The sequence below is a fragment of the Cheilinus undulatus genome, linkage group 6, assembly GCF_018320785.1.
Source record: "Cheilinus undulatus linkage group 6, ASM1832078v1, whole genome shotgun sequence".
Classification (NCBI taxonomy): Eukaryota; Metazoa; Chordata; class Actinopteri; order Labriformes; family Labridae; genus Cheilinus; species Cheilinus undulatus.
This window is the reverse complement of record NC_054870.1, coordinates 37,936,452-37,964,373: the sequence shown is the minus strand read 5'-3', so window position 1 is coordinate 37,964,373 and position 27,922 is coordinate 37,936,452. Positions and strand designations below refer to the sequence as shown.

At 39.0% G+C, this 27,922-nt stretch overlaps 1 protein-coding gene across 2 annotated transcripts; it reads right to left on the bottom strand.

Moving 5' to 3' along the window:
- Positions 1-150: 150 nt before the first annotated feature.
- Positions 151-27,894, bottom strand: LOC121511143 (polyunsaturated fatty acid 5-lipoxygenase-like). 2 transcript variants are annotated; one of them, XM_041789723.1, is made up of 15 exons: positions 27,870-27,894; positions 21,057-21,175; positions 18,809-19,007; positions 18,638-18,719; positions 18,447-18,569; positions 17,528-17,634; positions 3,283-3,455; positions 3,066-3,212; positions 2,783-2,986; positions 2,617-2,703; positions 2,212-2,390; positions 2,001-2,122; positions 1,428-1,528; positions 970-1,140; positions 151-646 (listed from the first exon to the last, which is right to left on the bottom strand). In XM_041789723.1, exons 3-15 carry the CDS (start codon positions 18,987-18,989, stop codon positions 467-469), a joined length of 1,857 nt encoding a protein of 618 aa, XP_041645657.1. In that variant the 5' UTR covers positions 18,990-19,007; positions 21,057-21,175; positions 27,870-27,894; the 3' UTR covers positions 151-466. The 2 variants fall into 2 exon arrangements, with proteins under 2 accessions (XP_041645657.1, XP_041645656.1); XM_041789722.1 differs by lacking the exon at positions 27,870-27,894 and having other exon boundaries at positions 21,057-21,206.
- Positions 27,895-27,922: the final 28 nt, after the last annotated feature.

Here is a 27,922-nt window from a genome sequence, read left to right as displayed (position 1 = left end):
CATATCCAAAGTAATGAGCCCTCGTGACTGTGACTCCACTTCCCAACTTATTAATGATCTCTGGACAGCGACTGACGTTTTGAAGATTTATTATTAAATCACAAAAGGACAAGCATAAATGGTTATATGAATATGTTGTGAGTAAATAAACATAACTGCTCTCTGTGAGTTCTAACGTTCACTCTTAAACGAGAGGGAGGGGTCTGTTCTCCACGCTCCCTCCTCTGGATCAACCCACTCTTCAGCAGATTAATCAGAGCATGTAGGAATAACATAAATGGTTATAAAATTCTTAGGATAATTTTTTTGTGAATATATGTAGATAAGCGGTGACTACAATTGTCTTTTAATCAGCATGTTTGGAAAACTAAGTAGAATCAGTAAAAGTTGCATTATACCTGATTTGTAAATCATACTGTAAGTATAAACATGGCGACCCTGACCACAGTGAGAGTGATTTTGAGTCTCAAACTGCTACACTGGTCGGGATCTTATCAGGTGACATGTTGTAGTACGCCAGCTTCTTTCCCTCGTTCCTCCTCTTGATGGAGCTGGTTATCTCCTCTAGCTGCTTCTTGAATTTTTCCATGGCTGACTTCACTGGCTTCTCTATGAAGTGTTCATCAGGATACACCCCCAGGTACAGCTGCAGAGGGAGCGAGGTGGTTCAGAATCAGACATTTTTTAAGATATATTTTTTAACCTTTTATGCCTTTACTTTAGAGAGGAGTATAATGTATAGAGGTTGACATAAGGATGAGAGAGTGGGGGTGAGACATGCAGGAAAGAGGCTGCAGGCTGACCTTGAGCCCTGGCCAACAGCGTACATGGGGCACGACCTAACCACATGGTCAATGGCAACCCAGAAACGCACTTCTTTGTTTTTTTTAACAGAAGTTGGTCCCTGCTGAGCTGAGTAAGTATACAAAATGAGTGCTGGTGTTTGGACATAGTGTGTCCTCTCTGTACCTCGTTCTCCTGGTACTGGCTGAGTGCCCAGACAGCCCCCAGGTGCCAGCTGCAGCGCCCACGATCAGGGAGACTTTCAATGATCAAGTTCATATCAGCCAAACCCTTCTGGTTAGGTGGAGGTCTCCGCATGGTGGATGGAGCGTTAGGAACCCAGGAGTACCAGTCAAACTACACAAGATACACAAAGATGAAGCATGCAGGACATTTGAAAAATTTTAGAGAGTGAAACAATAATGGATCTATGCTTACAATCTTAAAAAAACTTCTACAAAAATTGAGACAGTCAGATCAGTCAATTTTTTTAAAGTTTGATTTCAAAAGTTTTAATATCACATACAAATGAAAAAAAGGGATTTTACTTAAATCTAGTGAATCACTCAATTTTTTGCGTACATGCTCAAATCTCTTATGAACAGTCCAAGAATACAGCAGTGATATTTTTAGCCATCACTCACCTGTCCAAAGTTAACAGCGGCATGTTGAGCTGAAGCAGTGAACACAATGATAGTCAGGTACTCCATCAGCTCCTCACGGGATTTCAGAGACTTGGGGAACCCTGTACAATAATAATCAGTCTTAGTTCGTGCAGAGCTAACCAGAATTTTAAAAAAGTAAATAAAGGTCTTTAAACATCAATCAAAATTTTGGTTCTAACTATGGCCCAAGCACCAAATTGGTGCAAGGATGTCATTGTAATTCCTAAGTCCAAACAATTATTTCTTATCTTTATCATTCATTGGACTTTTGAGGGCCTCAACATGTTCAAAAAGTCACAAACATTTTCAGACATGTCAGGTCTTGTGAAAATTGCAAGATTCGGTTTGTTTTAAATATACATGATCCAGACTGCTTCAATAGCTCGCACTAACAGATTTCAAAGTTAAAGATCTCTCCTTTAACAGTGTCCAATATTATGAATTTGCTCATTATGTGGCTTGACTAACTCTGAAAAAAAGCCTTTTTATTGTTGGTGTGATGCTAAACAAGGAATGATGAAATAGGACATGTGTAATGAATAATGTACCCACCACAGTGGTGCAAGTCCTGCATACCAGAGGTGCAAACATCTTTAACAAAAGCCTGGATTTCTTCATCTTTCTGCACCATCTCATCGCTCTTGTAATAGATGTTCACCACATCAGACATAAAACTGCCAAAAAGAGAACAGGGTAGCAGTCATGTGTAGAGATTGATTTAAACTGCTGTATTTCTCTACAAATAAAAAAAGCTCTTCTTCACCTCTCGATGGCGTCCCACACCTTGTAGCCGTCATCTCTGTAGAAGTACATGGGCACCTCATCTTTATTATCCATGCCTCGGGACTTGATCATGTCCGGGAAGCACAGAGACCTGAAGGTCAGTGTTTTCATGCTTTTCTGAACCATCTGGATGTGACCAATTCCTCCTGTAGAGTTTGCCTTTATACAGATGGAGACATCATGCAGGACAGCCAGAATCAACTCGCATGATGCAGCAAGATATTTTTAATATTTATATGTATGAGGTTTAGGGAATACGACTGGGTGCTCTTTGACCTTTTCTGTCATCACTTGTTTTAATTTATCTTATGTGTGTGCTTTAGATTTTACGTTCTGCTCCTTTATCTAACTACTTATCCATAATCTATACATTTGCCAAACTGACCTTGTCAAAGAGGCCACCCTTACACACGAGCTGCTCTCTGGCCTTGGTGTTGATAGCGATGGTGAAACGAACATGTGGGATGAGGAGCTAGAAGAAGAAACAGCAATCTGTCAGCCATCAATCATTAGATCAATGATAAATCAATGAGTGACTCAGATGTTTTTACCTTGAACACAGGATGAACAGGAGAGAGCTGCCTGTACATAGCAATAGCAAAAACCTCAGTCATCAGGTGAGTCCTGAGCAGGTGTGTGATGATCTGGTGGTACTGAAAGTCAGACGAACGGACCCACATCTTAGCTAGCAGCCAGTCGCACAGACTGTCAGTGGGCAGGAAGATCGGTGTATCTACTCCTGGAGTCTGACCAAGCTGGAAAAAACAGCATTAGAAAGTTAAAGAACAGAAATGGTCTTGTACTTTATTTACTCCTTGTGTGACATGTCTGTACCTGTATGGCGATGGGAAGGATCTTGTTCTCAGTGTTTTTGTAGAGCAGACAGATGGGAGCTGCTATGTACTGGGTTGTGCTTGGGTCTGTGTTGTTAGCATTAATGCCTTCCAATGCTTCATAGTCCACTATGTAGATGTTACCTGCCTGGAGCCAGAGCATTGATTTAAAATCAACATCAGAGGGGGAATTAAGGAAAGAAACCAAACCTTTGTACCTTCATTTCCTGCTCCAGGGTCATCCTTCGCTCCAAAATGATTGAAACCATCTCATGAGTGACGGGAAACTTCTCTGGAAGTTTGGTGCACTTTTGGATCACTACAGGGTTGCAGCCATTCAGGAACTGATACCCAACCAGGAAGTCCTCCTTCCAGTGTCGCATCACATACTCTGAATCAAAAAATAAGACAAACAAAGCCAAAAAGTTGGGATGTTGTGTAAAATATGAATAACAACAGCACACTGATATGAAAATCCTTTTCCATATAATTTCAACTGAATAAAGCACTAAGGCAAGATGTTTAGTGTTCAGACAAATCACTGTATTATTATTATTTGTTGAAATATACACATATTTTAAATTTGATGTCTAAAACATATACCAAAAAAGTTGGGACAGAAGCATGTTTACAGCTATATTACATCAACTTTCTTCTGATAACAATCTAAGTGTCTAGGGACTGAAGACACTTAAACATAATCACTGAGGTATTGAAAGTTGAATTCTTTGCTGTTCTTGCTTAATGTATATATTGTATATTGTATGTATATATTCAAGCAAGGTTTCTGTTGATGTATTGTGTCGTTCTTAATGTGCCATACATTTTTAAAGGGAGACAGGTATGGACAGCGGGTAGGCCAGTTTTGTACCTGTATTCTTTTACTGTGAAGTCATGGAGGTGTAACTCATGCAGAATATGGCTGCCATGCAGATGTCATCTGTATGGAAGCATATCTTACATCATATCTATCACTGAACCTGGGGGGACAGAGCCTTTTCTATAGCTGCCCCTTCCCTCTGGAACTCTCTCCCAACCCATATTTCAAACTGCAGGAGCCTACCCACATTCAAATCACTTCTTAAAACACACCTCTTTACGAAAAGCTTTTAATCTGTAATTCAGATCTTTTTTTTTGTCATTTTTGTTTGTTTGTCTGTTTATTTTTGTTTGTGTTGGCTTTTCTGCTTTATCATTATTATTATTATTATTATTATTATTATCATATCTTGTTCCAAAAGCTGCATGTACCTCTCACTATTCATGGTGCTGTTGGGGATTTGGGTTTTAATGAAAATATTTACAATTAAAGCTGCAAGCAGCAATAACGGGCCCTCACAACCCGTTGCATGTCGAGGTGTTATGTGAAAGTGGATACGAAGCAACCGTTGCATGCCAGCAACAAGGCGCGCTGCACCCATGGGTTATGTGAGCTTTGAAACACTCACACTGTCACAGAAACAGAGGGTGATGATACCCGTCATTAATTTCAAGCGCTTGCCATTATTTTGGCAGTAAAACCAATGAGAAGGAGGCATGCGCCCTGAAAATTTTGAATGCAGCTCCAAATTATGAAAAAATCACTGTATAGTCATTTTCACAAATCGTCTTTCTGCTCTGCTTGGCTCAGCCACTGTTTCTCTATCTCTCTCTCCTGCATGCTTGCAGCCTCACTCCCTCTCCCTCATGTGCACGCACACTACACAGGAGAAGAATGACTGAGAGGCTAAAAGCATTAACTGAATGTTCACATTATTGGTGATGAATATTGACCAGAAGCAAACAGAGAGCCCAAGATGTGTACAAGTTTGTTTCATAATTTTCATCAATGCATTTATATCTATTTATATCTCCTCTAAAGTATGAAAATGGTCTTTAGCAGCAAAGATCATCACTCATTGAGATGTGCAACTCAGGATATGAAAACGGTCTTCAGCAGCAAAGATTAACACTCATGGAGATGTGAAAGTCAAGATATGAAAATGGTCTTCAGCAGCAAAGATTATCACTCATTGAGATGTGCAACTCAAGATGTGAAAATAATCCTCAGCAGCAAAGATTATCACTCATGGAGATGTGCAACTCAAGATGTGAAAATAATCCTCAGCAGCAAAGATCATCACTCATGGAGATGTGCAACTCAAGATGTGAAAATAATCCTCAGCAGCAAAGATCATCACTCATGGAGATGTGCAACTCAAGATGTGAAAATGGTCTTCAGCAGCAAAGATTATCACTCATGGAGATGTGCAACTCTAGTATGAAAATGGTCTCCAGCAGCAAAGATTGTGGATCGTAGAGATGTTCTACTCCAGATGTGAAGTCTCAGAGAAGCTGCAGCTACCTTTAGCCTGTGTGTTAGCTCAGTTGGACAGGTAGCTGCTCTGGCATCATGAGGTTGTTGGTTCAAATCTTCTGTGGATTTTTGAAGCTGCTGGTGTAAATCGCTGACTCAGGGGAGTAAAGAGGACTGCCATAGAGTTGGAAGGTTGTGGGTTTGATTCTTGGTGCATTTTTAAGTCCAGTCCCCAAAAACAGAGATCAGATCCTCTGAGAAAATGAACAGGTCTGTGTCTCAGTGGATCAGTGGAAAAGCTCACTGACCCTGAATCAGGAGTTCACAGGTTCAAATCTTACCGTGGGTTTATCTGTTTTCAAAGTCTGAGTAAAAATATAGACTTTAGGAGACCTGGACAGGAGTTGGCCTTTCAAATCCATCCAATGTCTTTAAGTTTTCAAGATTTGAGTCCAAATAAAGAAGCAAAAGCCCCTCTGAGGCTCTGCTGCATGTCTGGCTCTGTAGCCTAAAGAGATAGTGGACTGACTCAGAGTCTGGAGGTTACAGGTTCAACTCCCATCTTGGTCTCAGTGAATTTTAAAGCCACATCCTGAACAAAGAGGATAAATGCGCCAGGAGAAGAGATGACAGTGTGAAAGGTATGGCGGTGGTGGCACAGAGAACTGGACTAGACCAGTTCTGCAGGGGATGCTGGGGTTCAAACCCCACTGTGGCTGGTACCTGGATCAAAGCATGCCTAAGAGAGAAGGGGGGACGCAGTGCAGCGCCCCCCTGGGGAGCTGCCAGAGATGCAAGTAGGGGGTTATGCAACAAAAACGCAGACACGGCAGAAGTTTTACAGGATGGAATCTTTATTTGCATGCATGATCACTGTGCCTCATGGGGACTTCATCTCCTCCACTGTAGAAACAGGAAATACTTACCACGCTCTCCTCCAGGGTACCAAAGTATCTTTATTTTGAAAGGGCATTTGAACGTACGGAAATCAAGAAAACGGACAACTTCACTCGTTTTTAGAAGTTGTCCGTTTTCTTGATTTCCGTATGGACAAAAACCCTTTCAAAATAAATGATACTTTGGTACCCTGACCCTCCAGGCCCTTCAGGTCCTCTCTGGCCTGCTCCCTCTGCTCATTTAGCAACCTGCAGACAAAAACCACATGAACTCACATTCAACATAAATAAAAGCACGGATGAGTCCTTTATTCACATGAGTTTCTGCAGCTTGGCGTCCTTCTCCTGCTCTTCAGTCTTTAGTTTGTCATAGTCTGACATCAGCCTCTCCTGTTTCAGAAGCAGACCCTGGTTCAGACCGAGACGAGACACTCGCTAAGCTCTGATTGGGTGCTTTTTAACGGCAGAGTAACTGTCTGGAGAAATATCAACAAACCACATCAACATATATTCATTTTGTTCTTCTGGTTTCACTAGTTTAGAATGTTCAATTCTGACATTACAAACTTGAAATTTTAAAGATGAAATAATTTAGGACTTTTGAACTAGAAAATTCTGAGTTCAGGTTCTTGAAAAAATACAACTCTATAATCTCAAAAACGTACTTTTAAATGTTACTTTTTTCCAAGAAATATACAGATCCTCTTTATTTTGTTGGACCTTATAGAAGGCTGTAGTACTTCCGCTTACATTACATTTTCAATCATGACTTTATAAATAAAAGTCCATTATAGGCACCCCCCTTAGGGGTGCCCGGACCCCAGGTAGGGAACCTTCATATGACAACAATGTAACAGGTGTGTGTAGACTTTCAGAGCCAGTGTAAAGCCAGACTACAGTCGTATGCAGCTAAAAGTTCCTGGCTCTGTAAAGAGGAGTGGTACGAGGATTTTACATCCTTCCACATGAGGATCACACACAGTAGACAGTCATAATGACTGTCACTACTTTGGTTTGAAACACCAATAGAAAACAAACTTTAGGATAATTTAAACCAGCATAAAGTGGTTCAATGAGAACCAATTAAATCTGTGGAAATATCCTAGATCAAAAAAACATCAAACATGAATAGGTTTGTTGGTTTTTCTACTGCTTCATTCATCTCTGTGGACTTGAAGTCAAAATTTAAGGCCCGATTTAGACACTTTTAGACTACATTCCTGATCCAGTTCAAGTCTTGTCACAGACAGTAATTAGTCTGAATGAGTAAAAATCAACGTGTGGCTTCAATGGGATGGTTTGTGGCTCTTTTATGTCTTCATTTTGAATATTTTCCCCAGAAAACTTAAAAACTTTCATCTCAGGAATTATCCACGTCAAGTCACATTAATCAGTTTATTCCCACTCTTATCCAGGAGGCTTTAATTGTCAACCTTTATTTTTTCTCTTAGTTTTTTCATTACCCTTATTTCTAATTCTTCTCACTTTTTTCCCTTTTTTTGACCACTTTTAATCAATTTTTGCTGCTTTTAGCCCATTTGTGTCACTTCTTCTTGCCAGTTCTGTAGTTTTTGTCACTTTCATCCTGCTTTTTGCTATTTGCAATTCTTTCCCCTTTTTGGCAATTTTTTGACCACTTTTCACCCAATTTAAGCTGCTTTTTGACATTAAATGATACTTTTTACGTTTTTGTCAATCTTTGCAGCATGTTGCCCATTTAGTCACTTTTCATCCAACAATTTAACACATTTTTGCCACTTTTTGACTATTTAACTCAATTTTCATCATTTTTATACCACATTTTTGTCACTTTTTACAGTTTAAGTCACTTTTCATATATATATATATATATAAATATATTGGCTCATTTTCCCACTTTTTGCCCCTTTCAGTCACTTTTCACCATTATTTTACCATATTTTGCACCTTCTCACCAATTTTTTTGCTGCTTTTTGACCTTTTTAGTCACTCCTCACTATTTTTTTAACCATAGTTTTGCTGCTTTTTGACCATTTCAGTCACTTTTAATTAATTTTTACAACATTTTTGCCACTTTCTGACCATTTTTATCATCTGTAACTCCTTTTTTAATGTCACTTCTCACCCATTTTTGCCACCTTATACCCATTTTTGCCATTTTATTCCAATTTTGCACCTTTTCACAATTTTTGCTGCTTTTGGTCATTTTAATCACTATTCATTCATTTTTACCATATTTCTGCATCTTTTTGCCCACTTTAGTCACCATCCACTATTTTTAACCACATTTTTTTCAGCTTTTTGCCATTTTAGTCACTTTTCACTATTTTTTACCACATTTTTGCAGCTTCTGACTATTTTTATCATCCATAACTCCTTTTTTATATCACTTTTCCCCCATTTTTGCTACTTGTCCCCTAGCTTTTGCCATTTAATGTCAATTTTTTGCCTTTTCACCAATTCTATTCCTGCTTTTTGGCCATTTTAGTCGCTTTTCACTAATGTACCACATTTTTTGCTGCTTTCTGACTATTTTTGTTATCTGTAACTCCTTTTTTGACACTTTTCACCCAGTTTTAGCCATTTTTTCCAAATTTTGAACCTTTATACCATTTTTTTCTGCTTTTTGACCATTTATGCCTCTTTTAATCCATTTTTGCCACTTTTCACCACTTTAAATGTGCCTATTGCTAAGGTATTTTTCAACAATTTGGCTCTTTTGTTGAGCAGTTTTCAGTAACACTGGTCTAAATAATTAGGATACTTATTTTACTGTAGACTTTGATTCAAAGATCTCATGCCATGTGCTGCTTCTTATGTCTGTGGTCTCAAACATCTTTAAAAAGTAGTTGGATTTCAAACAGTCAGACTTACCGTGAGCTTGTCCAGCATCCTCTGCTTGCCTTCGATCAGGTCTCTCAGTGGGCTCAGTTGTCTGTGGTGAGCCTCTCTGTGGTTCTCCAGCTGCTCCTCCAGAGTTTTCTGTGCCACACAGACACAAAAACATTCAGCTATTTCACATTTCTGTAACAGAGATTCTCAGTGACATGTTTCTTCCTCACCTTTATGTCTCCGTCCCCATCGTGTCTGCCGATGTCCTCCTTCTCCTTCTCCTCTCCTGACATCTCGTGTCTTTTCTCTGATGAAAATTGATGGAAAATTCCATCAAGTTGGCCTGTTTTTACTTGAGCTAAGATGTTTTAATGGTTAATATAAATGTGCGAACCATGAGCCTGCAGCTTAGCGAGCTCCTCGGTCAGAGCGTCCTGGCTCTCCTCCAGCTGTCTCTTCTTCTGCTCCATGTTCTGCATGTAGTCCGTCAGAGACATAATCTTGGCCTGGTGCTTCACAGTTGACACCAAAATGTGCTGTTTGTTTGTGCTGCTCACTTCTTGCCAACGTTTATATGTTCCCATTTTTAAAATATCTATTTATTTTATGGTTGACTGTCACTTGGAAGCAACCCGACTTCATCTGTCCACACAAACATTTGTGTGTCAGCCATGTTTGTCTGTTGACACCACCAGGAGGAAGAAAAGGTGTGTATGCATGTGTTTCATTGTCAGTCACACTGCCAACTACTGGCCTGGCATGCATACTACAGCAGTTTCAGGCACATGAGTGGATCTGATTGACATTTAAACACCAAACCTTACAAAAAAAAGAAGAAGAAGAAAAAGGATTCTGTTCTCAGAGGACAGTTTTGTGTAAAAATGGTTGTAGTGATAATTATGCTAAATGTGCTGCTTTTTGACCACAAAAAATAAAAATGGCAGACTTCCTGTTTGTTTTATGGCATGGGTCTAAAAGGCTTAAAAACTAGAACTTAAAATGGTGTATAAGTTAAAGAATTTTTTAAATCCTCGGATAATCCTGCTGCAGGGGCTGAATTTTCAAATTACTGTAGGGGGTGTTACTGAGTTAAAAAGCCATGCCCACCGACAATCATCCTATCAATCATCTTGTTTTGCTACTGAGTATTTTTCTGCTAAGTTTCATGGCTTTACAAGTTTTCTAAGCATGAGAGAATTCTACTTCCTGTTACATGGCAAATGAAAATTTGTCACCGCCACACCATTTTAGGTAAGGACTTTTGACCTTAAAATTTGAGTAATATCAACCTTGAGGGATATGCCTGGGCTAATTTCAGCAGGATTTGGCCAATCTTGTAATAAATGGAAATTTTTTTAGTGAGCACCAGCCACTTTTATCACATGATGAAGCATTTCAGTTTAAGGGGCCGCCATGGCCACGCCTTTTGACTAATGGGAAAATCCTGATTAACTTTTGACCTGAGACATCTCTTCTTGCTCTGCACCAAAGATCAAGTAGTTTGGATGAATGCCCTCAGACTAGTTCGTTCAAATACGACCCCTTAAATATGTCTTGTGTCACAAAAAAATTCAAAATGGCCGACTTCCTGTTTGACTTACGATATGGGTCCAAGAGGGTTTTTTTTTTTTTTGCGTCCTTACATTACACATCTGCCCACATATGTTCGAAACCCTAAGTCAAACCTGCTGGGGAGCTGAATTTTTGAAATATTCTAGGGGGCGCCATTGAGCCAATACGCCACGCCCACCTACAAAATTAACATCAATCATCTCGGATTGCCAATAATTTTTTTTGTTTTGTTTTGGGTTTTTTTGGTCAAGTTTCATTGCTCTAGATGTCTTATAACCATTTGAAAAATCCTGTTTCATGGCAAACAAAAAACTGCCATGGCCATGCTCTTTAATGTAGACGTCTGACCTTTGTATTTGTGTAAGGCCAACTCCTTGGGAACTGCCTGAGTGAATTTCAGAATGATTTGTCCAACCATGTGAAATTCAGAAGTAGTGACTTTCTGTTGCCAGAGGGTGGCACTGCACAATTTTTTAAAATTTCAAGTATGGATGTGCTCTGGCCTGGACTGCTATCAAGCACATGGAATCTGTCTCAGATATGACCATGTACACTAGAGTTATGAATGTTTAAAAAATTTTGGCGGGACAAAATGGCAACTCTTGACTTTGTCACCCCACCGAGGCCACGCCCTCTGACGGAAAGTCAATTTTATTTTACACAAAGCTAAATCCACCTCTTTAGTTCTTCCTGACACAAATTTGGAGTGGATATCTTGGATACTTTTTAAACTGTAGCTTGCACCAAAAACCTTGGCATTTCCTGTCACCACTAGGTGGTGCTTTGATCTGTACAAAATTTGACCATATGAATGGATGCAGGCCATGACCATCAATATACCTGAGCAAAATTAGTCCAATTGGACAATGTACAGCTGAGTTATAAAGAACTTCCTGTTTACCAAAGAAATATGCAAATTTGAGGGCTCGCCATGGCCCCACCTTTCGACTAATGAGAAAACCCCGATTAAGTTTTCATCATCCATGTGTCATGTAGCTCTGTGCTGAAGTACAAGTCGATCGGATGAAATCCCTCAGTGGAGTTAATCCAGATATGACCCCTGGAAAAGGCCAAAAACAGCCTCTTTTTGCATATTTATTCAAAATGGCGGATTTCCCGTTGGAGATAGAGTGTAGGCCCAAGAGGCCTTTTTGTAGATCTCCCCAAGCCGCACCTGCACACAAAAATTCATTAATCTAGTCATGAGGGGGCTTTGACTTTGAAAACTGTTAGGGGGCGCTATTATGTGCAAAGTTTCCTGTGAATTCAGAAATGTTAAGAGTCTCAAAAGTCCATGCAATGATGGCAAATGCGTAAGTACAATAATCCTAGCGAATACAATTAGGTCCTCGCACAACTCGGTGCTCGGGCCCTAATTATCACACCAATAAATAAAATCAATAATCAAGATTATTAAATAACGGGTACCATCTGGAAACAAGGAACAACAACCGACTGCAGAGTCTTCACTGGTCTCTTCCTTTCAAGGAGAACATCTCCGGCTGCAAGGGCGGCATCCACCACATAGCTGATTCCCAAAAGTTTCTTCACAAATGTGCAAGTGACCCATGCCATGGGCACTAATGCACCCCCAAACTATCAAAGATGCTAGCTTTTGAAGCCTTAAGTTCAAAGAATCTGCTCCAGGACCTGCAGAGTTTCAAGTTAATCCCTCTGCAATAAAAATCAGTGGAGACGATTCGTTCTTCTTGTTTTATGGCTGTGAGCATCCATCACTTTGGTGCATCACTGCCCCAACAGCATTGTTGATTGTTATCGTATTTGACCTACCAAATTTTCTTGTTTGACATAATGGACAGATTATTTTACATGCCAGGGCTTTTAAGCAGACCTTGCTGTATATGTCAGAAGTATTCTGATTGGCTAATGATTCTGAAACTAGCAGCACATCGTAGCAAGAGGAGTTCAAGTTAAATAATGTAATGTTTTATTTGGAATGTTGAGATTTTTGGGGGAAATTTTTGCTCTTAAAGATTTCTATGTTGCCAACAGATGGCTCTGTCTGTGTCTGTCTGACTAACTGACTGAGTGATCCTACTTTGAGAGTCATACCATAAAGAGTTGGGCTTCCTTGTACTGGAAGCCGTTGGTAATGGCTGTCTCCACTGTGGTAAGAAGAGGCATATGTACAGAGTAGGCCTGTGCGATATATCGGTTTTATCAATAGATCAGATTTTTTTTGTTAGGGCGAATTAAAAAATAAAAATCTAGATTTTTTGACATTCCTCTGTGCTCCTCTTTCTCTCCCCCTGGGGCTCCCGTAGTTTAGACCCTACCCCCCCTTCCCCACAGAGATGCGCAAACAACAGCACGGCTACCGGCACAAATGCAGAGTTTAGTCTCATAAGAACTGCACATTTTCATCAGCTGTTTGGACCTGGTTCAGGTTTGCAGCTTCGGACCATGAACACACCACAGCACATTGCAATATTTGTAGTGGACGCAGGAAGGAAGCAGCACGACAAACATGTGTCACCATCTCAAAGACATGCAGTCGAGTGGCAAAAGTGTGTCTCACTACAGAATTGACAAAAGCTCTACATCCATCAAACACACACTCAAAGCAGTCAATAGCACTGAAATCTAGGAGTGGTCACTTGGAAGTAAACCAGTATTGAGTAACCAGTAATAATAAGGACCTTGTTCGCTTTGCAGAGTGTATGTGTCGGTCTGTTTATGGCTTTAACACAAGCTGGGCCACCTCGGTTTGTTGTTTGCTCAGTGCTGCAATGATTCCGCAAAAACAACACTTTGAAATGTGTTTAAACTCCCGACTCGCTTAATAAATCCATGTTCAGTGTTAGAAACGAGCTGTGGCGGTAAACGACACAGAGATGTATGAAGAGATGCAGCTGTAAACACTGCACTTTGCAGAAAGTCGCCGGTATCGCTGCAGAAACGTAGTTGAACAATGATAAAAACGCCACTTCCAAAAATTCCTTCACAATAAAAGTCTGTAGCTGTTGAAATTTATTAAGGGCTTTTATTGTGAAAGCCCACGATAGGAAATAAGGTCGCTTGATTCACTTCAGCATTACAGAAGTGAAACCTAAAACTATAGAAGCAGTAACACAATATTGAACATACAGAAACAATAAAATAAAATTTTCATGTTATGCTCAGACATGAATTCTGCATGCCATCACAGGTTTCTGCAAATAAATGCAGCCTGTCTGTATTGATGTGAACTCTTCTTGCAGTAAAAAGGTGCATATTTGAGACCAAATTACAGCTTGCTCTTACCCAAGAGGAAAATCCAGTTGGTATTTGTCACATTTATTCACAAAATAAAAGAAAAACATGCTTTACTTTTTTTGGTCATTAATATGTGTTTTTTAAACAAGGATAAGAAAAAAATCGTTTAAAATCGTAAATCGAATTTATTGAAAGAAAAATCGGGGATTAGATTTTTTGGTCATATCGCCCAGGCCTAATACAGAGTTGTGCTATGGGTGGGGTCTAGTTGTCCTGAAAGCCCTTTAATAGCTGCCTCCACTGCTGGAGATACCTCAGATATAGCTTTAGCATTGTGTCTGTTTTACCAGAACTGGACCACAATTCTTTATGACATAGAGAACAAGAAAAGCACTCGGAGAGCGCAGACCTCCACCATTAGCCCTATCTCCCAATAGTACAGAATCCTTTCAAAAAGTTCCTGGATCCAGGCAGTGATCCGGATCACCCCCAAAAGTGAATCAGTTCTTCCTCATGCCATTTCTGATATTTCCTGAAAATTTCATCAAAATCCGTCAATAACTTTTTGAGTCATGTTGCTAACAAACAAACTAACAAACTAACAAACCCTGCCAATCACATAACCTCCTTGGTGGAGGTGATTAAAACAGCCCTGTGGTGTTATTATCCATTTTCCCTGTAGAAGCCCGCAGACCCACACAGCTGATCAGAGTATATCAGTGCGCGGCAGGAAGGAAACAACTGCCAAAAGCTGCATCGCAAGTTAGTGCCTGACACAGAGGTTTTTTTCTGGGAGGGGGGTGGTGTTAACTGCAGTGTACGTTTTAGGGCGTACAGGCGAGCTAACATAATTTCTTGGCACATTTTTAATGTGCCAAGAAACTATCTAAATGTGACCATTTATAGCCACTATGCACCGGATCTCTCGCAGCTTGTAATATCCACAGGAGCAACTTTCACAGAAATCCCTGGAGGCTAATGCCACTACTATAGCCAAGTGCCTCATACAACCCAACTTCAAAAATCCTGAAATATCCCTGTAAAACAGCAAGCATAGCTTACGGAGCTCCGTTAGCTGTGTTATCTACATAGACAGCATAGCTACAGTTGCAGGAAAAGTCTGTGGACCCTTTGGGATTTCTTGGATTTCTGCATAAATTGGTCATAAAATGTGACTGAAGCCAGATGAAGTTCCTGCAAGTCGGCATTCCGGTGGTTGAGAAAAATGGATACAAAGTCGTTTTTAAAAATGATCATTTTTCGTTTTTTCTCATTTTATGCAAGTCCGACATTTAAACTACTCATTCGATGAAAAAAGTAACACAAATGTGATATTTAAAAGCATTAATTTTAATTATTTTAATTATTTTTATTTAATTATTCTCGCAGTTGCTGCAAGGATATTGAGGGGAGGGGAAAGCGAACTGCAGGGTGATAATTGGCCGCTCAGTCTACCATTGTTCCCAGTTTCGCCCATTGAGATGGACAATAACAAACACCGCATGGCTCAAACGCCACCCCCCTCAGCACGTAACTACAGCTGTTTCTAGCTATCACCTTTAACAACAAGCCTCAAGATGTACCCTGCAGCAAAGAAAAGTAGAAGAGATGATGAAGAAGCTGCAAGAATTATGCACAGACTTCGGACAACTTCAAGATCACTCGACAGGGCAAGTTTGATGACGGCGGATTTCCTGTGGGAATATTTTGATGAGCGTCACCAGTCCGATTCAGAAGCTTGGTTTGGGTGGACTTTATGTAAATGTGGCCCTGTTGTTTACGCCCATCTCCTGGCTTGCCTGAAGGTAGGAGAAGTCCTGAAACTTTGAGCCTGTTTTTCTCAGAACAAACAGGAACTAGAAGTTAACATTCATATGAGCATATCTTTGTAAAATATGATCAGATTAAGGTGTATGATACACCATTTGAAAGCTTGGAATCTACACTTTCAAAATGTGTAAAAAAAACTCAAAAATGACCTCGGACGACTTGCAGGACTTTTTACCAGCTTTGGTCACAAATGTGTTCTGATCTTCATCCAAGTCACAATAAGAGACAAACGCAGTCTGCTTGAACTAATACCGCACAAAAAATTATATGTTGTCATGTTTTTATTGACATTAACATTTCCTGTAGTTGCAGATCAGACCTGCACAACAGTCAGGAGGAATTTTGGACCATTCCTCTTTACAAAACTGTTTCAGTTCAGCAATATTCTTGGGATGTCTGGTGTGAATCGCTCTCTTGAAGTCATGCCACAGCATCTGGGTTGAGGTCAGGAGTCTGACTGAGCCTCTCCAGAAGGCGTATTTTCTTCTGTTGAAGCCATTCTGTTGTTGATTTACTTCTATGCTTTGGGTCGTTGTCCTGTTGCATCATCATCTGTCCACAGAATATTTTGCCAGTACATCACAAACATAGCTAAAGATAAATGCACAAAGCATGTCCATATGTTACATACCTACATATCGATCATACATGTACAGTTAACAGCCAGACCCCTCTCAACAGAGCAGAATAAATGAACTTCATGGTGATTTTTCAAGAAGACTTTTTCAAAAAGGATGTTTCAGGAAAAGTACAACATCCTGAAAATGGTCTGCTAACCCCACAGCTAGCAGCTCTCACCCAGCCTGAGAACCATTTTTGTGCAACACTTCTATGCCAACAGCAATGAAAGGTACACTTAGTTCACAAATTCAGAGAAACGTTGCATAATGCACCACGGGGATACCTTTCATTTACAGCAGATTGGCCCGGTGTTTGGAGTCATGCTGGGTTTGCAAACATGAATTGCCTCAGAAAGCCTGCATCAGAGTAAGGCGGGGCATTTAAATCACCTGTGCTTTTAGAAACTTTTAGGGAAACTGAGTGGACCTTTAACTCACAGACATGCAAATTTGCCTTATTGCATCAAGTACTAATGATAAGGTTGGTGACAGTTCAGCACTAATAGAGTAAAGATTAGTCTGCTGTCTATAAGAGCTGATGGAGGTGTGCTGCAGTTTTTATGATGCACCAACTTTCCACTGATCAGGAAACAATTCCACCTGTGTAAGACTTTAAAATAAATGATAGATGATGTGTAAATAAAGTTGGTAAATATTTGACAATGCTATCATTAAGCCATAACCAGAAGTTAAATTAGTCTGAGGTTCCTAGCTGCTTTTTTTTAATGTACATATGGCATTGTTATCAATGACAAGGATGTGAGTATTGTGGTTGTTTTCTAGACTTTTCCTTCATTCGGGGAGGAAACTTTTCAAGGTGGTGCTTAAGTGAGCCTATTAACATTTCCATTCTTTTAATGAAGCACACTGTCAGTTATTCTGAATGGCAAACATGGATTGTCAGAATTTGTACAGGATGCGGGTGGGAGTGAACGGCACGCGATACAGGAGTAGGCGGTAATGGTCGGAAATCCAGTTGGATCGGGATGAAGAAAAGCGTACTGTGCAGCTCTCTAGTTATCATTTTTAGATGAATTTCAAAAGGTATTTCAGGTAAACAAGACTCTGTTTAGGTATATAAAAGCAGGAAAGCCATATGATTGTTTGTATTAAAAATGCTGAATGCATTAGGGATTCTATATGATTCACAAGCACTAAAGCATCTATTTCAGTTATTGTATAAACATAAATCTCATTTTTACATACTGAAAAAGAAGCTCACCTGAGTTTGGGTTTTTGATTCTCCAAAAGATTTTCTCAAAGTCCCCAAATCCACCCCAGGAGGACTGGAACATGTTCATAAACTGGTTCACATAGAGGTTCTCCATTCTGAAAATACATTCATGTTTATTTTCTATTCTCTCATATTTTATATCAAGATAACTGCATTCAAAAATACTTGACATGTATGGTCATGCATATGTACTGAAGATTATTAGGGTAAATTTGGGCAAAGTTGTAGACTTTTTAAAAATTTGGGCACCCTTCTTTAGATATACTGGTAAAAGACTTGTTAATAAAAGGGAGAGGGCAGCTCACAACCCTAAAAATTGCCAAAATGATATCGTTGGGTCTCAGGGCAGAATCATTAATGAAATTGTATTTATTCTAATTTCATGTCTTTTATTTCTATGTTTTATATTGTGAGCCGCTTAAACCCTTGGTTATGTACTTTAAGTGTTGCATCACTGTCAGTTGTCTTTGTACAGAGGCATTTCTGTGTAAGAATGAATCCCATGGCAGTCTTAATGCAGTAACAGTTATATATGATGTATGTCATGTGTCTGAGAGTTAGAAAAGAACTTTAGTGTGTATGTAAACAAAAAAATTCAATCATTGATACTTCTTCTTAAACTCAGCTTCTGCAGCTCCACACAGACTGCAATGAAAGCAGCCTTTTGAAATCATTTTGTGCTGTTTTATCTGTGCAATATCTCAGGCCTGCATGAACATGCTGCATACTTAATTGCAGATGTTTCCTGGTAAGTTAGAAGTGTCTGTTTTTTCTGGCAGACATGTGGTAATGGCATCGGGGAATTTTTTCCATCCAAAAACAACCCTTGTTATTAACAGTGAAAAAACAAGTGCCAGGCCCAGTGCAGGAAATGTTAATCACTGCAATTGTTAGAGGGAGGACGTACGCCTTTTTGAAGTTTTGAAAGAAATCTGCCTCCTTCTCACTGTCGAACTGGATGTCCCGGGGCAAATCACTGTGTCTGTTAGCGTCTATGCTCATTGGAAAACCTGGCTGCCACTCCTTCCACCTATGAAAGAGAGCAGAGATGTAAGGATGCAGCTTTGGATACCTTTAACCACATTTGTATGAACTCACCTGTAGGCTTTCCTCCTCATTTCCAGCTCTTTCTGTCTGTGCTGCTGTACCAAGCTGTTCTTATCATCCTGAGGCAGATGAGCTACAAACACAAGAAGACATAGTGCACGATGAAGCAGAGCTGGGGCAAACGTGAAAAAGAGGGGACAGACTTAGGAGACTGGTTTCTACCTCTTCCATCTCGCAGCACCACCTCCAAGTCATCCACCAGCCAGCGATAGCAGGGGAACACCACGTAGTCTCCAGATGGGGTCTTAACCGTGATGTACCTGCAGTACCAGTCATCCTGCACCAAGGACTTCTTCTTCTCAATCTTCAGCAACACAATGTCACCCAGGTTCTCTCCAACCATCACATCATAGGAGGTCTTCTGCAAATGTCATATTTAGGAAATAACTGTGTCAGTAAATTTAGTCCAAGCTCTATCAGCATGAGAAACGGCACAGAGTAACACAGTCGAAGCAGGAGAACAGGAAGTGAGACCATGTGCTTACTACGGCAATGGCCCCCAGGCTTAAGTGTTGATGGCTGGTACTCATGTGACATCTAGCCAATGAAACTGTGTTGTATACAGGACAAACAAATCCAAAGGGGAAGAAACACTTTGCAGTGGAACCAAAGTAGCACACTTTCTGATTGATTAATTTTATTCATTGTTGGTAGAATAAAATGCAGACACTGATAATCAGCCAAATGCAAAATATCAGCTTCAATAATCAGCCAGGCCGATAATTGGTCAACCCCTAGAATCATTCCTAGATGTCAGTGCAGAGAGGGGGGTTACACCCTGGACAGGTCTCACAGAGGGCTCACAAATAGAGGTGGGCTTACACTGACACCTACCAGCACAGATTAACATGCATGTCTTTGCTATGTGGGAGAATGTTCCCAGAGAGAACCCACACCCAGACAGGTTCTGTCCAAGCGCAATTTAAATGAGGATGCTTTTGCTGTGAAGCTTTGGCACTAACCACTGCACCAAGCCTCCAGAGATTCCTGTGTTATTACATGACTCTGCTTTGTACTTCTGTCCAGTCAGCTGTGTGATTCGTGTTTATTAAAACCAATATTAATCTGGTGAGGTCATTCTCTTATATCTACAGGCAAAAAGCTCCCATTACCAAATGGGCTGGTCTTTAGAAAAAAGATCCACGAGGGGAAAAAAAAGTAATGATATTTGCCCTGAGGCGAATTGGCCCATCAGAGAAATGCCAAATTGGCATGTTGTTCACCTTGACCTGCAGCAAGCTTAAGGTGTGGTTGTTTGGTGGAAGACAGACCTGTTCACACAGGCATTTGAGTTGTTTTCTCTTTCATGCAGCATGTACTGTTCAATGTATCTGTATTGTCTGTGATTATTGTGCTTACTGTAGTAACTGTTCTCACACCTTCTGTTTGTTTAAATGCCAACATTATTAAATATTAATATTATTAGAATTTAAGTCTAACCTTAAGACTAACTTTGGTACTTGTTGGTTGCTGTTCTCTGTTTTCTCAGTGGTGCACCAATAATCATTAACCCCTCAGACCCTGCACAGATATGAGAGCGTTAAATTTTGGCTTTTCCATAATAATTACTGCAAGTTGAATTTTTGAGATAATTGTCCAGAATGTCCATTGAAGTTTAAGAAATTGGCTTGAAATGTTGGGATAATTTGCTGTTTGGAAATTTTGAAGGATTTGCTTGGAAATTGTAAAGATTTTTCATGGAAATTTTGGGGATATGTTTGAAAGATTTGGGTAAATTGTTTTAAATTTTAGCTTTTTTTTGTTGGCATTTCAATGGGAGTTTGGGGGTTGCCTTTGAATATTTCAAGAACTTTGACAAAAATCTCTGGGAATTTTTTGGGATGTTTCCATCATTTTCATGGAATTCTGGAGAAATGATTTGCATTTTTTTGTAGAATTTGCAAATTTTTGAGAATTGTTTTGCTTTGACTTTTGGGGAATTTGCATGGAATTTGGGGGGAGAAATATCTATTGGATGTAAAGGCACATGATAACAATTCACTGAAAGATTTGTGGACTGTTCAATGAATTTTTTTTGGTACTTTTTATGGGATACTTTCAAAATAGATTGAAGAATTTTCACAGAAATTTCAACTAACTTCTTTAAAATTCGAGGGAATTTGTTTGGATTTTGGGGAGGAACATTTCAAAGAAACTCCTGTTTAAAGACAAGGCTGATGTTTTATCAGACCCTACTGATGCCAGATAAGTGAGAGTAACTAAAAATACTTTCCAATCAAAAGCTCGGGTTTCAGGAGGTTAATTCATATGAATAAATTTATTTGTTTATATTAATAATTAACATCCTGATTATTGATATTTTAACAATAACTAAAGAATTACAAATCCCAACAATAGAAGTGCACATACAGGTCATTCTTGAGCACACTTGGACACATTTTCTACTCACCTCTCCTCTCTCAAAGTCATTGTATAGAGCTTTGTCCAGCAGTGTCCTCTTGCTGCAGCCCTTAGTGCCCACCAGTGTGATGTAGACGTCGTTATCCGTGCCTGCATATGTCTGGCTCCCTGTAAAAACAGTCACTGTGTAACAAGGCATGGTGATGATAACGCAGGACACCAAAAGAGCTCACAAGAGCTTTCAAAGAGACAGTTTTCCTCAGTTTTACTTGGCAGTATCTTTTCAGTGGCTCCAAAGCACACCTCTCTTTCTTTTACTCATGTTCACCTCTTTCTCGTATCTCCTCAGGAAACCTTGACAAAGTCTGTAACAGAGCAAAAGAGGGAGGTGCAAGACACCAGAGCAGTTCTCATCTTTCAGTGATATGCCATAGTCATGATGTAAATGAGGTCTGATGCTGCTAATGAGCCTTAATAACAGCAGGCATAGAGCCAGGTAAGGCAGGTAGAGGTAGAAAATGTGCTTTTTTAAAACATGTGTGACTCCTTGATTCATTTTGATAATATGATTTCACAATGCACTGCCCTTTATGTTAACAACCCCTTGTATCGATCAAACAATCTTAAGGAATAGTCCCAGTTTATAACAAAATTACTTTAAGACCCTTTACAAAGAGAGCAGGTCTAGACCCCTCTCTAATATATAATTTAACCTCCTGAGACCTGAGCTTTTGTTTGGAATGCGTATTAAATTTTTCCACTTATTTGGCATATATAGGACCAAATAAGTTTTTTAGAATGTCCCATAAAAAGTACCCCAAAATTTCATCAAATACTATCCAAATGTTTGAGTGTAACTTTGCCATAAAGCCTCAACATTCCTTAAAAGTCCTTAAAAAAAATCCATATTGATTCCTGAAAATTTTCTTGGAAATTCCAGAAAATCACAAGCTAAAAGCCCAAACATTTCTTATCAAATTCCCATAAATATACTTGTAAACTCCCCAAAATTCCCTGAAAATATTGAAAAATCCCCCCAAACATCCGATCAATTCCATCCAGATTGTTTTCAATGCAAAGTTAAAAATCTAGCATCTGTGGGGGTGTATTAGTGCCCATGGCATGGGTAACTTACACATCTGTACAGGCAAGCATTAATGTTAGGAGGTAGATACAGGTCTTGGAGCTACATATCTTTCCATCCAGACATCTTTTTCAGAGACATCCCAACTTATTTCAGCAAGCCAATGACCTGATGCACGAGTTACAACAGCGTGGATTCATAATAAGACTCAATGGAAACCCTGCACTGTCGAGTAAATTATGACACAGAAAAGAAAAAAACGGAAAGAATTCCACTTTTAACACTTCTACAAATGTCAAGTGACTGAAGACCCCAGAAACTAACTGTGAGAAACAGTTGGAGGCATCAAATTGAAAATTAATTTATATTAAAAAAATAAAAAAAACAATAAAGTTTCTCAACTTAAGCATTAGTTTCTTTCTTTTTGTGCAAGGTGTGCACTCCAGTCAATTTAAATTTTGTTTCAGTGTTGTGGGAGACAGCTAGGCACATCAGGAGCTCCCAAAAGGAGCATCAAAATGTCATCTTTGAATGGAACTGTGAATAAAATTTCTTGTGCTCACAATAAAATATCACATACACAAGAGAACATGCATATGCAATATTACAGGCTGCTACGTTTGTACCAGAAATGTAATTATTTTGTGTTTTTGCCCATTTAATCTACAGGGGCCCCACAGAAATGGAACAAAAATAAAGGTGTCACAGCATTTGATCTTTAATTTCTTTAAAAAGGTGCTTTATTTAAAAACTGCATGCATCATTTCAGCTCTTAAAAGGAACTCTGCATGATCAAACACGTTCATCTTGTTAGATAGATACCTGTGTCCCTCATATGTAAATTGCACAAAAAACTCACCAGACATCCTAGATATCTGCTTTTTGAATAAATTTGAGCTTATAAACTCACCAGGAGGCCACCATGTTTTGTTCCGCGCTGGTACTGTGATGTCACTTAGCCATATCGCTCCTCGCCGTTGCTATGCAGTAACCAGTTTTTCAGACTGGAAGTATGTTTCGCTGCTTACATCTGTTGCTGTCATAACAGCTTTCATACCAGGCATGTGTTTGCTGCGTGTTGGCTTTGTCTCCCTGCTGTCAAAGCTCTGTCATTCCTCCTAAGTTTTACTTCAATAAACCTTGCTGTATGTGACTGGATTCAGTGTGTAGTGGAAGTGTGCCTGTGGCTTTTCAAAATAAAAGCATTGTGTACAAACGAAGGGAATTTCACCAAAGAAATGCTAAAGTGGGCTTTTACTTTGAAAAGCGCAAACCGGACATGTTTTCATATCATGTTTATCTTTACTCACATCATTTTGAACGTTTGGAAACTGAACGCCTCATAAATACTATTCATGAGGTAACATCACTAATAAATAGTAGGAGTTTGGAAAAGTGACACATTTTAGCTCGTGGCCTTCATCTGGTTCATTAAGAAACAGATTTCAAGCATATTCTATCAATGTGGATGTAAATATTTGCTACAACAAGGTAAATATGGCTCTGTATTAATCATTTTCCTGTCTAGTTTCATTGATAACCGTGCAAGGAAAAAGTAGACGAGACTGCAATTCTAAAATTTATTCCTGCGAGAGATGTGCAGCATCTCTAAAGCGTGTGAGATGCAGTCCTAACACTGGCTGCCAGTCTGAAACAGCCGTTACTGCATATGAATGGTGAGGAGAGCTCCAGCTGACGTCACAGTGAGGACCAAAACATGGCAGTCTCATGGTGAGTGAGTTTTTTAGTTCAATATACAGTGCTTAACAAATTTACAAGACCACCTGTCATAAAAACGAGAAAACATAAACATTTTAGAAATCTTTCAAAAACTTGTTTAAAACTAAAAATGTTATTGTTATTTATTTGGCAAATAACAAACTGAAACAACTAAATAGTCCTTTTTCACACATAATAACAAAAAAACTTAATATTTTGTATGGCCTCCTTTGGCCTTGATAACAGCTTGCATTCTTGCTGGCATTGTTTTTATGTACTTTTCCACAGTCTCTTCTGTTATTGAGTTCCAAATAGTTTCTAGCTGTTCCCACAGACTTGCTTTGGATCAAACTTTTGTGCCATCAATCTTTGAATCTACTAAATCCCAAATTTGTTCAATAGGATTCAAATCCGGACTTTGACTTGGCCAATCCATCAGTTCCAGTACTGCAGATTCCTTTTTCTTGGTCAGATAGTCTCTGCACAGCTTTGAAGTATGCTTGGGGTCATTGTCTTGTTGGTATATGAACCCACGACCAATCAGATTCAGTCCAGAAGGGATTCCATGATGCACTAAGATACCATACTATACATTCCATACCATAATGGAATCTCCACCTTGTTTCACTGTGGCACCAAAACCTTCTCCAGCTTTTCTGCGGACATAAACACGATGATGCTGACCCAAGAGTTCAAACTTGGACTCATCCATCCAGAGTACCTTCTTCCAGTCATCAACAGTCCAGTGTTTGTGCTCCCTGGCAAATCTGAGGCGTTTCTGGATGTTTGCAGGCCTCAATATTGGCTTCTTAGCAGCAGTTCTTCCCTTTAAGCCTTGTTCCGTCAGTCGTCTGCTTATTGTCATTCTGGAGACTTTCTCAGACTCTGATCTAGAAGCATTCATCTCTGCCTGAAGATCAGCAGTGGTCTTCCTTCTGTCTCTAGTACATCAGATCTTGAGGTGTCTGACATCTGCTTCAGTTAACTTCGGTTTCCTGCCTTGTCCTTGGCGCATTCTGAGAAGTCAGAATTTATTCAAAATAAATCAAATAAATAAAATTAATCAAGCATAACATTCAACCATTAAAACTCATTTTTCTGTTCAGGAATGCAAGTAAATAACTTGAATTTGACATATAATCGAGAAATAATAATGTGCTTTACTATTTTTTCAGTTCTTTCGTAAATCAGTAAATTTGAAAATTCATGGATAACAATAATAATTATATATTAGCATTAAAAATATCATTTGGGTTAAAGAGCTTCTACATATTGGTGTATTAACCATTGCAGAAACATAAAAAATGATTTTGGTTAATTACCAATGCTGTTAATTTAGGGCAGCTGTGGCATAAACCTTACTTTGGTTAGGGTTAGGGTAGTCTAATAAATTTGTTAAGCACTGTACATATGAGAGATACAAATATCTATCCAGCCAGATGAACTTGTCGGATCATGCAGGGTTCCTTTTGAGAAGATTGACATTTTCGTTAAGTTAGTCTACTAATAGCTCATTACATGCCACTTAGGCTACATCCACACTGCAGTTAAAAGTGACCTGATTTAGATTTTTTTGCTCACATGTGACTCACATCTAATTTTTTTCTGACAGCGTGAACAGCACAAGTCACATTGAATCTGACCGTTTCGAATCAGATTCAGGCCACTTTGGTATGTGGTTCTAAATCAGATATGAATCTGATCTTTTGGAAGTTAACTGCAGTGTGAATAGCCAAACAAAAAAAATCAGATTTGAGAAAAGATAAGAATTGAGCATAGCCTTCGGTACTGCAGAACATCCTACCTGTGACAGACACAGTATGCAGGGGTATGAGCTGACTGCAGCACTCCCTGCTGGTGTGAGGCAGAGGGTGCAGTCTGATAAAGGCAGCGGTGGATTTCTCAGGGTGATCCTGTTTTTCCTTTTAAGAGTTTTTGTGGGAGCGATTAATAAAACCTGCACTTTGGCTTTTGCAGCAATGCAAACTGTATTTGTGTATGAGCGCCACTGTGACATGAGAACTGGTGTTTGATATGATTTAAATGTGTAATTTGAGCTGTGGAAACTTCTCTGAAACTTCCTTACCCATGAAGCTCAGTGCAATTAGACAGATAAAAAGTGCAATTACCCTTTTGTTGTTAGGTATATTATAAAAAGAAATATTAATGTTTTTAGTTTAATTTCCCTTTGAACACAGTATGTAGAGTTAAAAACAACAACCAAATAAAAAATTATGCTACTTCAGCCATTTTTGACTTTTTTAAGTATTGCTTCACAAACTTATATAGAGAAAGATTCATTAATAATTGCTCATCCTGCATGAATAATATCAAATATAAAGTTTCATTTCATTTGAAACTTACTTTTTTTGTTTAGTCAGAGATGACACAGCAGCTTCACACTCCCCAATCCCTTAACTAGGTACACCTGTTTAATTACTCATTAATCAAACTATCTAATCAGCCAATCACATGGCAGAAATCAGCACATTTGGGCATGTAGACAAGGTGCAGTTCAAAAGGAGCATCAGACTGAGAAGGAAAGGTGGTATTAGTGATTTTAAACAACATTAAAAGCATTTAACATTCAATCCAACCATAAAAAGAGACAGTGCAATCTGAAAAGAACAATAGTGTATTCATGTACAAATCCCATTTCCAAAAAAAAAATTAGGGCATTGTGTAAAATGTGAAAAAAAAGAGACTACAGTAATTAGCAAATCCTTATCAGCCTGTATACGAATCAACAACAAGATATTTAACGTTCTAATACTTAAAGAACACACCCAGTTTGATTCATGCAACATGCTCCAAAAAAAATGGGACAGGCGCATGTTTACCAATGTATCGCATCATCTTTTCCCTTAATGACAGTTTTAGTGTCTGGGGACTGAAGACACTAATTGTTAATTATTATTTATGTATTTTTATTTCATTTAACCTTTATTTAACCAGGATTTATTCCCACTGAGATACAAAAATCTCTTTTACAAGAGAGTCCTGGCCAAGACAGCAGCATGATAAGTTTCACATAGGACATTAAACAGGACATAGAACAAAGGTTACATCAATCAACAAATCAACAAATCAGCAGCTTTCAGCAGAAAAACATGTGCACAAACTGGTCAAATGTTCCCTAACTCTAGTTTTGAAATCTCCTAAACTAACACAACGCTCAAGTTTAAGATGACCCTGTAACTCTGACCAAGACGATGGAGCAAAAACATTAAAAGCTCTTTGACCAAAGACAGAGCAAGTGTGAGGAATCTCATACATGATGAGTCCATGACAACAAAGATTACTGAATGCTTTTGGAGTCTGTAAAGAACAAAGATAAGAAGGTATTAAAAGTGGAATTCTTTCCCAGTCTTTCTTGAGTTTCCATTGTCATATCTTGGACTTCATAATGTGCCATACATTTTTAGTGGGACACAATTCTGGCCTGCATGCAGGCCAGTCTAGTACTCTTTTATTGTGAAGCAAAGTTGTTGTAACTTAAACAGAATATGGCTTGAAATGGTCCTGAAATAAGCAGTGATGTTCCTGAAAAAGATGTCATCTGGATGGATGAATTCTTTGCAATTATATTGAGGAACTTTGTTCATAAACTGTCAGGCTATTTACCCACACGGTCTTTCTCAAAGTGGAGAGCCAAGCTTCATCACTGACTGAATGACTGAGCCTTTCAGAAACGCTGCTTTTATATCTAGTCATGGTGCTACTACCTGTAACTAATTAACCTACTAACCCGCAGAATGTTTGTCAAGTTCCTTATTAATTGTGCAGCTCCTCACTTGAAAAGGATTGAGTATGCTACCGAATAAATAAACTGGATTCCACTCAATTGCTTCAATTCCTTGTCAATTTTTTATTTTGAAAGGTTAAGTGATCGATTTTTATCCACTGATTAGCATTAACAATGCCTCGGCATTTGGTAAAAACCTTTGAGATAGAAAAAAAAACAGAAATAATGTGTGCTTAATGTAACATAACATAGCTCTGCACTGCATAAGAAAACCATTAAGCATCACTGCCATATTAAACAATTGTTTTTCTAACCTTGCAAAGCAGATGGATACGCCCATTTCCTTGTTTCTCACTGGCAGATCCAT